Here is a 12352-nt window from a genome sequence, read left to right as displayed (position 1 = left end):
AGACTACATAGAATCCGCCATCCCAGTTGGCTAAAAAATAAAAGCTTGGTTAAATTGACTTGGCCTGGCTCCCAGCGTTTCCCAGGCATTTAGCAATATCTGAGAGTTAAGTCCATCACCTTCAGAAGCTGCAATAACTCTGATTCACTGTAGTCCCATTTAGCACATTGCTCTGTAATAATATATTTGTGAGTAATATGAGAAAGTTGATTCTCCTTCCAAAGGCACCGTATTTATAATTTAGGATAAGAAGGTATCTGGGATATTGTCAATTTTAAAGTTCTCCTTCCAAGTTGGTTGGTTATGTGGCCACTGGGGACATGCTCTTTCTTCCTTTTAAAAAATTATTTCAGGTGTCACAATGCTTCATACAGATATGATACATTTTGTTTTGATATCTTAACACTGATGAATTGGATGACACATTTTTAGGGGGGTTATTTTCTCCTACGGTGGTCCTTTCATAAGGACAACCACTTATACTCCCCAAACCATAGTGACTTTATACTCCATAAGAATGCTACTCATGTACGTCCACCATATGAAAGGTGGTGCCAGCACATAGGGGAAATGTAGTGGTTAAGGAATTACACCTGACCCACTTGTAGTTACAGAAACACTTTCTAATTTAGAATCATAGAATTCTACAAAAGACAACGTCTCATGATAGAAGGTATCCTATAATATCATCTTATCCAAATCTATCACCACCTAATTTTATAAATGGGAAAGAGGAATAAGGGGAGGTAACAGATTTTCCTAAAGCCACATAGCCTAGTTGACTGTAAATCCCAGACTCTTCGGAATCCTCCAGTGTTTTCATGACACATCATGTATAGAACCTGTGGAGAATGAAACTATCTAAAACTGCCCTCTGTAAAGAGTTTTTGATAAATGAAGGTTTCTATTATTATTTGCCTAAACTTTATCTTACACCTAAATTACTTTTTGAAGATTCATGAAAAATCAAAGCTAAAAGTAACAGACTGTTAATGTTACAAAACAGCAGCTTCCATATTTTTCTCATTACTAATTACAGTCCTAATTGGTGGTTGCTTAGTTGTTCCCACTAGAAATCAAAACAATTATTTTGCTAATATTCAAGCAGCTGGAAAATATCTGCCATATCCCAATTTTGTACTTAAAATAGATGCTTATTTTTAAAATAGAGGTAATATATTTTAGGTTGTCAAGGACGATTTGTTGAATACTTATCGAGCTACAGTATTTTGAGGCTTGTCTTATTCTAAGCCCATTGGTGCGCTCTCAATTCTCACAACAGCTAGCTCCTATTCAATGTCAAAATACAAATTTCAATAACTGTCTCTAATGCCACAGTAACTTTAGAGAAATGCAGCATGCCTTTTAACTATTAAAAAAGGGTCAAACCTGGTGCAAAATTACATAAAGGCGCAGTTTGGGGGACAGAATAGAAATTGAATACACCAAGGTAGCTGCTTGGGAAAATGAACAGTATATAATCTAATATCTTTAATTTTATATACATGAATATAATGTATGTCAACTTTGTACATGAGATACATACAGTATTTAAACATTTTACTCAACAGATAAGAATTTACAATAGCAATAGAACTGACTAAAGGGCTGTCCACTTAATATACTTAGATTAGATCTGTACTTTAACAGGAAAAGAATTTAATAGTTTACAATCATAGAAACACTGACATTTAAAACAAGACTTTATAAAATAATTTATATATATCCTAGCATCTATTGAGAGGAATAATTTGCATTTGTGTATGTGTGCAATGAATGGCATATTCAAAATTTTTAGGTGATAAAATAATTTAGAAGCAGTTCATGCAGTGGTCAAAGCAAGGGATGGCAGTTCCTTCAAGATGTCCTTTCTCTTTGACATCAGTGGATATCAGATGCACACTAGGTACCATTGGGGCACACTAGACCAAGTCTCCTCCAACAATTACTTATATAAACATCAATATACGCCAGTTGATATCCTTTCTTCCATAGTACAAGTACAGGTCACAATTTCTCTCAGCTGTGGGAGTAGTCAGTTTATACTTAAAGTGATTTAATGTCTCTCCTGGAGTTCTAAGTGATATATCTCTATACGAGGTAACTAACAGAACTTCCTGGTTTTTACAACTTTACTCTGATACTTCACAGAGTGTCCCCCATGTCCTGTGACATAAACATCCAGCAGGTAAGATTTTCCAGGCTGAAGACCTTTAATTGTTTCTGTGGTCACTGCTTTTTGCAGGTTTTGACTGTGGAAATATTTACAGAGGACCTTCTCTGATTTCTTCCTTGTATCTGGTCCAAGGCATTGGTTTTGTTCTCTTTTCTTCTGGTCTTCACTGTAATTATCATCCACTTCCTTTTTGTAGATGCAAAACTTGTTCCTTTCCTGGGTGCCTAGCCAAGCCACGGTGGCCGAAGAACAGGTACGGAGCTTGTCGAAGGCTTTGATGCGTGTGTCTTCAGGAAGAGAGGGAAATGACTGCTTACCGGGCCTGGTGGTAGCTAGTATTTTCAACATAGATGCTCCCTTCTTGTTTCCTTTCAGTCGAATGAGATATTTGGCTTTAGGTTTTCCTCTCAGCTGAAACTGTCGAATGCCTTCCACATTCTGAGACAGAAGAAGTTTCCCATCTCTTCTCACTTGGATTTGGACAGCGTCCAGACAAGAGTGAATAAAGAAGGTGACCTTTTGGTGAGACGAGACTGGAGCAAACCGTAGAAACTTTGCCCCCTTCCTTTTAACAAACACATCTGTAACTTTCCCATCTTTCAGCTCAACTGTCTTCTGTTTCGCTTCTTCCTTGGTCCTGGCAAAGGTGCCCACGTAAGCAGTGCTCATATTGCTGTTGCTGTTGGCCACGAAGACATCAAAATAGTACTGCGTGTCGGGTTTCAGATCCGAGATGGTGAAGATGTTCTTGTTTCCTATGCAGATTTTCTGAATGTCAACCTTGGGCCTCGAGTAGGCATGCCGCCCCAGTTTTGGAGACGGCTTTGTCAGGAAGCTGCGCTCTTTATCTGAATTATCCGAAGCAAATCCGAAGTGGGCAAAGTCAAAAGGGCTGAAGTCCAGACCGGGCTTTGGTGCCATCATGAAAGCGTCGTCTGCATTCAACTTCGCTTCCACTGCGCAGAGACTTTTGAAATTGTGCTCTTTGTTGATGACCACACAGTACTGAATGGGTTGTTTCAGCAAAGAGGCCGTGGGGCTCGGTTTCCAAGCCAAAGTGACCGTGGTGCATCCCAGGGAGGTAACGTCGACTCTTGGGTCATAAGGTAATTCAGGGTAGGGCTGGTCAGACTCTGGAGTTGTGGTGGCATATACTTTGAAATGTGTGTCTTTCTCTGTTGAAAGAAGCTCCAACTGATATAAACCAGATGGAGAACTAGAAGATACGAAATATTCCACGTCGTTGCCTTTGTAGGAGAATAACTCTGTGCCTTCCTCATGAATGATCTGCTGCTTCTGCTGATCCAGAGGCTCTGGATCACCTAAAAGACACAAGAGAAGCACAGCCTACACGTCAGGGCATGTGCTATGGCTTGCCAACCTTAAATTGTGTTCTTAAGACCATTTAATTTCGTTTTTCTCCATTATAAAAAGAATACATGTTCCCAGTAGAAAACTGGGAGATAGAGAACAAGATAAAAAAAATCATCCGTTAATACAAGATCCAGATAGTCCTTTATTAACAGTTTGGTCTATTTCTATCCGTCTTCCTTCTACACATGTTTATGCAGTTGGTATTATTTTCTCTTATTTTTCTCTGCAACTTTATAACATTTATTATCATGCATATACATACCTAGAGAAACCTCCATTTTTCTCACTTAATATTATATCATAAAAATAAAACTGTTGCTTAATTTTTGACCATTATAATAATGTTGTTATATATGTAAGGCTTTTCTGATTTTACATTATTTCTTCAGGATAGATTCCAGCTGGTAGAATTTTTAGGTCAAAGACTGCAAGCCTCTTAGAGACTAATTCCTACTGTCAATCTGCTTACCAGAAAGATTCTATCAGTTTGCACTTGGATGGCTAGCCATTTCACTAATTTCACTTTTGTTAGTAGGACTGGACAATCTCATTAAAATATAGAATATAAAGCACCAGTAAGAGGACCTAATTTTCAATGTGTAGAATACGTGCTCAGGAGGAATATAGGGAAAGTACTGAAACTAAAATAATGTTTTCCATTTTTTGTTACTATTAATATCAGATATCACACAGATATCAGTGTTAGAAGACCCAGAGAAGGACTGTGTAGCCAGAGTGGGAATGGATCTTTTCCAGCTGATCACTGCAGGTTGAGAGTGAGGTATGTAGAATTTCATATTCCTAAACCACGCAACTAACACAATCATCATGTGACTATTCATTCTATCTCAATCTCATCACTCCCATATGCCCTTTCAATATTTTCCTAATTACAGTGTTCCCACATCACTGTAAGTATCCAGCTTGCTAACATCCTGTCATGGCACCAATCTCAAGCCTTCACTTTAAGCTAGGATGCCTTTGCCCCTTAAAGGGAGGCAGCATCAACCCAGGGCCTCATTCAGACTCTACTCATTTCTTTGTATCTGTTATTTGCTTTCCATCATCTGCATCTTCTTTAAATGCCTGACCTATTCCTCCTGACTTTCTTCTCATCCTGGACTTTCAGTGGTGCTCAATGCCCTTTTGTTCTCTCTTTGTGGCTATGCTTTACTCCCCAGAGATCAGAGGCTCTTATCCTTGGGTGCATATTAGATTCACCTGGAGGGGAACTTTTACCATCCCAATGTCCAGACCCCACCCCAGGGCAATTACATCACAACCTCTGAGGTAGGATGCAGGCATCAGTAGAATATACAGCCCCCAGTGGTGAGTCCAGTGGTTAGGCAAGACAGCAAACCACAGCCAGGGAAGCTGATCCTCACCTCTTGCCTTTCCTCACTCCTTCAGCCCACACACCTGTCTCTCTCAACCTTTTATTTCACCAAATCACCGCCATCTGATGTCATCCTCCATTTCCCTCATCTCCATCCCCAAATCTCCAGCTTCCCCCGTGCATCCATGCTGGTTTTTCTTACTAAGAGAAGGCTGTCTGTCTCATAAGCCTTTCAGCTATCTATCCAGAGGTCTGGGGCCAGGTCTGCCGCGCCGCTTACCTGAGCCTTCCCCGCTCGCCTCCTCTGGCAGCTCCTGGAGGCTCAGCGTCCACGCTAAGGGCGCATCGCAGGGAGTCACTGTGACTGACAATGGCGTGTTGTCTTCTTCGACCACAAAGAAATACCTGGGTGAAAGTGGACCACTTCAGACCGAGGTAATTCATCCTAACACTTACAACCAAGATTAGTGGGGAAAATCACTTGGTTTAATTTGTATTCACTTAACAGAAAATCAAACTGGCTATCTGACACAAATCATGATATTTTCAGCAGTAACCGTGGAAGTCCAATATAGCCCAAGGTTCTGCGACCAGATTTACCATCCGCACAGTCTGAAATAATTGAAAGACATTGAACCAAAATGTGGAGTTTGGGTGTTACTCGAGTTAAGAATCAACACTTACCAGTTTGGGGGTGTTATTTAACACCAGTGCAAAGTAAGTCACAACCAAGGGGAATTTCCAGGTACTTGCCCTACAGGTACTGCATTTTCCATAAATTTGGCGATAAATTTATGTTACCCCAAGGGCACTCTAAAGCACCAACCATTCCAAAAGATCATTTTCACAACAATGTCCTTCTAAAATGCATGTTGGTTTCTGGCAAAATAACACTGTATTCAGGCTTTTACAATCTTGACTTTTGTTCACCGTTTTACTATTCCATATCCTTTTGGAGAGAGGTATCTAATGACCATTTGAGAACTATTTTTAAAAGGTAAAGGTAACTGTGTCAGTCAGTGGAAAGACACATTTCTCTATCACTAAGATTTTCTGTTGAATTAATAACCTAGTGATTTGAAAACATTTTAAAAGAACAAAACATTCTCCTCTATGCTTTCCCCTTAGATTTTTTAAATGATGTCTCAAAAGAACTTTTAAGTAGAATAAAAATGTTGCCTATGTATAACAATGCTATGTATTCTTACTCTGAATAATTTATATGATTCCATTTATCTTTCAAAGCCCATAATCTTGCAAGGGAGGAAACAGTGGTTTCCTCACTGGTTTCACAGCAAAAAATAAGCAAGTTTCACCTCCTAGAGACTGCACCTCCTGGGTACGTCTTTGCCTCTCGATTCTCTCTGTATCTACCCCAACACTCTCTCCAAACTGACCACAGTGGCCAGCTGCTCCATCAGTCTCCTCTGCAGTTCTTCTCACCTCCCTGACCTCTAACCCATGGGGTGAACCAAGGGCCTGTGCTAGGACACTCTTTTCTACCCGTGCTCATTCCCTGTGTGATCTCACCCAGGCTCACAGCTTTAAGCTCTTCTATTTTAATGATTCCCAAATTTAAATTGTCAGCCTGAACTCTTAGTTAAATTTTAGAGACAACTATGTTCTTGCCATCTTCCTTTAGAGATTACTGAAAATTTCAAACTTAAGATGTCTAATCCAAACTTCTCATTCTCTCGCTAAACCAACTTCTCCTGCAGTCTGTCTCTACTCAGTAAATGACAGCCCTAACCTTCCAGTTGCTCAGGACAAACGTTTTAGAGGCATCTTGACTTTTTCTTACTCTTCCACTCCACATACACTGAATCAGCAGTCATTTTTTTTTGGCTTCATCTTTAAAATATACTCAGAGTCCATCACTTTGTTCCACTTTCCCTGTTACCACCAGATCAAGCCACCATTTTTTCTTGTTTGAGCATTGCAATAGCCTCTGACTGGTCTTGTTTCCACTTTGACCCCCTTAGTTTATTTACCTCCTTCCAGGAGGACATATCCATGTACACCTAAGCCTGAACACACTCGCTGCAAACCCTCCAGGAGCTTCTTATCTCATTCAGAACTTGCAATGATTTGCATCCCCAACCAGATCTCTAAACTTGTCTCCTCTATTCTCTCCCTTCTTTACTCAGCTCCTTTCTCTCTGTGGAATGATTATGGCACACTCTTGCCTCAGGGCCTCTGAACTTGCTGTTTCTCCATCTGAAATGCTCATCCTCCAGCTGTTGACCTTACGTGCTCAGTCACTGCATCAACTCTCTTCTCTAGAGTCGGTCACCATCTCGCCATAGGCCGACTCTGACCCCTTATGCAAGATACCACCTTCCTACCTGTGAAGCTCTTCTACTCCTCTTCATTTTTCTTCAAAGCACTTATCACTACCTGATGTATTATATATACCTTTGTTTATTTTTTTATTTTTCCACCTCCCCCAACTAGAATGAAATCTACAAGAGGGCAGGGCATTTGGTTCATTAATGAAGACTTAGAGACTAAAATAATTATTAATAAATATTTCTTGAATGAATAAGTTTAGCTTTTCACTTTTGGGGAAAAAAGTCCTTAACTGTTCAGAGAGTCTACAACTTCCCCAGCAGTGGGGCCTCTGCCTACCTCACTGTCATGTCATCATCCCTTTTGCTTTCTGTGCTCGAACCACGTAGGGCTTCTTTGAGCCACTGGGATGTTGTTTGCTCTGCCTGAAATACACCCCTTAGTCCTTACTACTATTTGTAAATAAATAAATACATTATTTTTTAATTGAAATATAGTTGATGAACATGCCCTTACTAATATTTAAATGTCACTTCTTCAGGGATGCCTTCTCGTACTGTTCTGGCTCAGGTTCTCTCACATATTCCGAGTGTCCTATACTTTTCACTTTGGGCACCTATTGCAATTTGTTACGATATATTTATATTATTATTCGATTAATGTCATTTCCCCAACAAAGGCCCACTTAGGGTTCATTTTCCGTCATTTTATTCTCAGCATTCAGCACAGATTTCTGCATGTAGAAGGTACTTGATAAACTCTTCTTAATGAATGCATTACTAAATGAATAAACAGAACCCAAGGATCATAACACCTACATTATTCTAGCCTTAGGATAACTACACTTAGTCTGTTTCTACCTGAAGATACTGAATCTGAATGGAAATATATATGCTTTCCCCCCTTCACTACTCCAAGATGAATTAGGAGCTAGAGGGTGGAAATAGGGCTGTGGAAGGACAAATAAAGTGAAGACCCTATAAAAGCAAAAAAGCTTGTTTGGAGTATAGTAAACTTAGACAATCATCCAAACAAAATAACTAGATGATTGCACTCTTTACTGTATGGAAATTTTATGGATTTAAGCATCCCTAAAGACAGGTGTCAGATGGTTTAATTTTCAAATTCAGTCAACTTTTGGAGAGTAGAATCTTTTTCTTTTGGCCAGGTTGCATAGGCGATATTAACCACATAAACATGACTGAACCTATGAACATTACAAAGAATTAGGTAAGACACAATAATTTATTTAGCATTGTGTAATTTTAAAAGTATTCAAAACTTTTTAGTTTTGTTTGTTTTTGGTTTTTATGTGGGTAGCAGAGCTAACCAGTGCTGAAATCAATGTGCGTGTTCATCTATTATCTTCTGTTCTCATTTGAATCAAGAAAGTAGTTTATTTCCCAAAGTATGCAACTATGTCTTAGTAACTTTAATACAGGCCATAAGCAACCAATAACAGAGAAAACAATGCTTGCATTCCACAGGGTAATCATTATACATATAAAACATCAGAGAGTCCCTCTAAGTCAACATTTTCATATGGAAGCACTTATGATTAGGGATAAAAGACAATCTGAATAAACTTTAACAATTTGACAAACATTTATTGTCTACCATGCACAGTGTACTCGTGGAAGGGAGCTGTAATCAGAGATGATAGGGCACAATCTATGAGTGCCAGGTATTTACTGGCTAGTGAGGGAGATAGAAATGTGATAAATATGCTCCAAATTATAAGGCCAGAGTTGAGGGATAAACACTCCATGAACCATTTAGACTTTGGCATTTATGTATAAACATAAGAATAATTAATGAATTTGTTTTCTTTTGCTATTCTCTCCTTCCAAACTTTATCTGGAATTTCATCTTTAGTTGTAATATCAACAATGCCTATGTGTGTTCTCCCATCACATATTTTACCCCTAGAAATGACTGTGGCCACAACTCTTTATTTAACTATTGTTAACATTGCATCCAAATGTAGATATCAAAATCTCCAATCATGATTTGTGTGTGGGGGGAACCCAAAAGAATGAACAAATGAAAGAAATAAAAACAGAAGGAGGAAAGCAGCATGTGTTGTTTTGAAATGTCTTATAATAAAAACATGTTGCTTCAAAGAAAAAAAAATGTAATTTTAAGACAGCGTTTAGAACCAAAACTTATTTAATTTTTAAGAGACTGGAAGATCAAAGATAAACCATGTATTTGATTAAGTGAAATGATTACATAATGAGGAATGCTGTATTTTAAAGAACACTGCAAAGCAGTGCACAAGTACATTTGGGAAATCAAAGTAATTTTTAAAGAAAAATTTGGATTCAAATTCTCAAGAGTTTCAAGAGACAAAAGAATATGACAAGCAAAATGGTTCAGCATGAATTCAGCTGATATTTAAGACTAATTTGAATCATTAAAACTGCCTCCTCTACCCTTCCTTATTTTCACAGACTAAGTCTCTATAAATACTAAGACATCAAGTTCCTTTAGTGTAATCATCCTTGCATTTTGTGCCTTCACTCTTATGAATGTCATTGAAAGTCATAATTATTTTATATATTACTGACAAATTAGTTCCTAATCTATTACAATCATTCAAACAGATAATTTCATTCAGATGGTGCTGAAATGATACCGAAACAATAGGTCACACCAGTCAAAATATGAAAACTGATTATCTACTCTCACACAGACTGACCGGATGGTAACACGTCTGTGCCATTCAGTGGAAGAGGAGCACCATGTTCCGTTCTTATTGTCAATTAAAACTGAAGGGACAAGAGAAAGATGACAATAATTTGATATAACTCAATCTTTGGAAAATGGATTATTGATGATATGACATAGTTTTATCCTTTGGACTGCCAAGTATCCTAGGTTAAAAGGAGAAACTGTTTTTGAAATATGATAAAGAGGAGTTTGGGTACTTCAAGTAAGAAACTTTAAATATAATTAGTTTATATGATTGATTGATTTATATGATACATTGATATATGTAAGTTTTAAAGGTCAAAATACTTAGAAGCATTATGTGAGTTCAATATGTTGATGTTGGAGTGAAGATAAGTGAAGGGCCAGTTTTTATCTCTGTTTGGTTTGATGCTTTCAGAACCAATCATATTGATCAAAGAAATATTATCCTTACAAGCCAATGCAAACCCTTGAAGAATCATATGTGTTCAATTAATTTCATTAATCCTGTAGAGTCATTCTTAGAAATTTCCTACCATCCTTAAGAAAAGAAAATGATCGTTCCAAAACGTTAGACACGCAAGGACTTCTCTCTCCACCCAAAAGACCACAATCAGTGAGAATCAAAGAGATGTCTAATGACTAGACGTTGCACTGCCATTTTATTTTCTTACTTAGAGAAAAATAGGCAATGCTATCCAGAGGTTGATTGCAAATTACCTAAACTAAGTCTAAAAGGTCACCTTTTTTTTCAGAGACACCCGTTCTGAGCTTATTGATAAAGGAAGTACTGCAGGGAGAATACCTTTTAGGTGTGTCTCTAAAGAGATAACTGCTAATTTCAGCTCCATCTGGAATTACTGACGAATCATGAAAAAATGCCTTGTCCCGAATTTGCATCTGAAAGAGCTCCTCATCTCGAGTGGGTAACTTCTGGGTCCTGGAGCTGAGTGGTAACAGCAGCCACAGTATACACCAGTGGAGAGGCACCATCCTGGGGCAACAAAAAGAATTGCTTACATTAATTTTACAGGCAAAACACTTGGGCAAGTTGTGAACTTTCTGAAGGGTTCACACTATTTGGTTTTGAGAGAAAGAGATGTATTATGTATTTTGGATACATGCACATGAGCTTTAAGGTGACTTTCCAGTTCTTTTTTTTTCAAAGTATTTCAACAAGTTGATAATGAATTCACCAGAATTTCAGATATTAAAAAAATTTTGAAACAAAAGGACTCTTGGTGCATTAACTTCCTTGGGTATCCAGAGAGAAAAGTGCCCCCTTCATTATGGCAGAAGCCAATATGGTCATTGTAGACATCTCCATACAAATGTCTCAAAGCTTGAACCATAACATAAGTCACAGAGACCCACTGAGAGCCAGAAAATTACCACTACACAGTTACTTTTCTTCTTCCTTAAAATTTGACTAAGGATCATATAGATATAGATCTAATAATATAGAATTATTCTGCAAATCAGATTTTCATAAATCAGAGATTTTAAGAGATTATAAAGTTTAACTTTCTTATAGGATAAGCAATTTGTCTAAAATCCCAAGGTGAGTTATTTGCCAGTGTCTAATATTACAGATTTACCAGACTCTTCAACACAACCCTTATATATAAACTTTTACCATATTAAAAAGTGGGCTTGGATTCCCACTTCAAATCAAGAAAGACCACTGGGGACTTCCCTGGTGGTCCGGTGGTTAAGACTCTGCACTTCCAATGCAGGGGGAGAGGGTTCCATCCCTGCTCAGGGAACTAAAATCCCACATGCCCTGCAGCGCAGCCAAAAAAAAAAAAAAAAAGACCATTGGAAAGTTCTATACTTAGGTCATTTGTCTTAACCTCCAGCAGAGTTATATATTTATCACTCCAGTTTTCATTGAGTTACATTTTGACATTTATCACTGACTTTCATAAAAAATCCTATAGGCAATCATGGATCATTCTCTAGGGCACCTTGCTGTAGGGATGTTTTCAAGGACACCATCTTCTACATGTTTCCCTTTCCTTACAGGAAGACGCAGGTAGGTGAGTTCTTTTCACCTCAAGTGCTAATGAAAGGCTTTGCTTCCTTTGAGGATTTGGTGCCTGTTTTCCTCACAGAAGAAACTAAGTGAGGAGTTGTTTTCCCTTATCTCTTTGACAACATACATCAGGGAATTCAAGCATTAGGGAAATATAGTGTTTTTACATTGAAGTACTTTAAATAGTGAGAAAGTCAAATGCAAATATTTGCGATAATTTGAAATGAAGAGAATGCCAGTTTTATTTCTAAATAGTCATTGCTATAGCTATGAGGTCACCACTACTTAAACCATCACTTGACTTTAAGTTTTCTTTGAGTGCTACCAAAAATAGATTCATACAACTGAAAATATTTTTTTGAAGGGAATAAGCCTTTCTTTTGTCTATGAGAGTTTGAGAAGTAATTTTTCTCAGTGAGCTTGCTCAGAAAGTTCCTTTAACTTACTT

The 12352-nt window shown here is 38.0% G+C and overlaps 1 protein-coding gene across 1 annotated transcript; it reads right to left on the bottom strand.

The window, feature by feature from the left end:
- Positions 1 to 2104: 2104 nt before the first annotated feature.
- NDNF (neuron derived neurotrophic factor) lies at positions 2105 to 10862 on the bottom strand (the record flags this gene model as incomplete). Its single annotated transcript, XM_079713510.1, has 3 exons — positions 2105 to 3498; positions 5167 to 5291; positions 10675 to 10862. 3 exons carry the CDS (start codon positions 10860 to 10862, stop codon positions 2105 to 2107), a joined length of 1707 nt encoding a protein of 568 aa, XP_079569636.1.
- Positions 10863 to 12352: the final 1490 nt, after the last annotated feature.

This window comes from Hyperoodon ampullatus, assembly GCF_949752795.1.
Source record: "Hyperoodon ampullatus genome assembly, chromosome: 1".
Taxonomy (NCBI): Eukaryota; Metazoa; Chordata; class Mammalia; order Artiodactyla; family Ziphiidae; genus Hyperoodon; species Hyperoodon ampullatus.
Note: the sequence above shows the minus strand (reverse complement) of the source record. Positions and strands in the feature narration are given on the sequence as shown.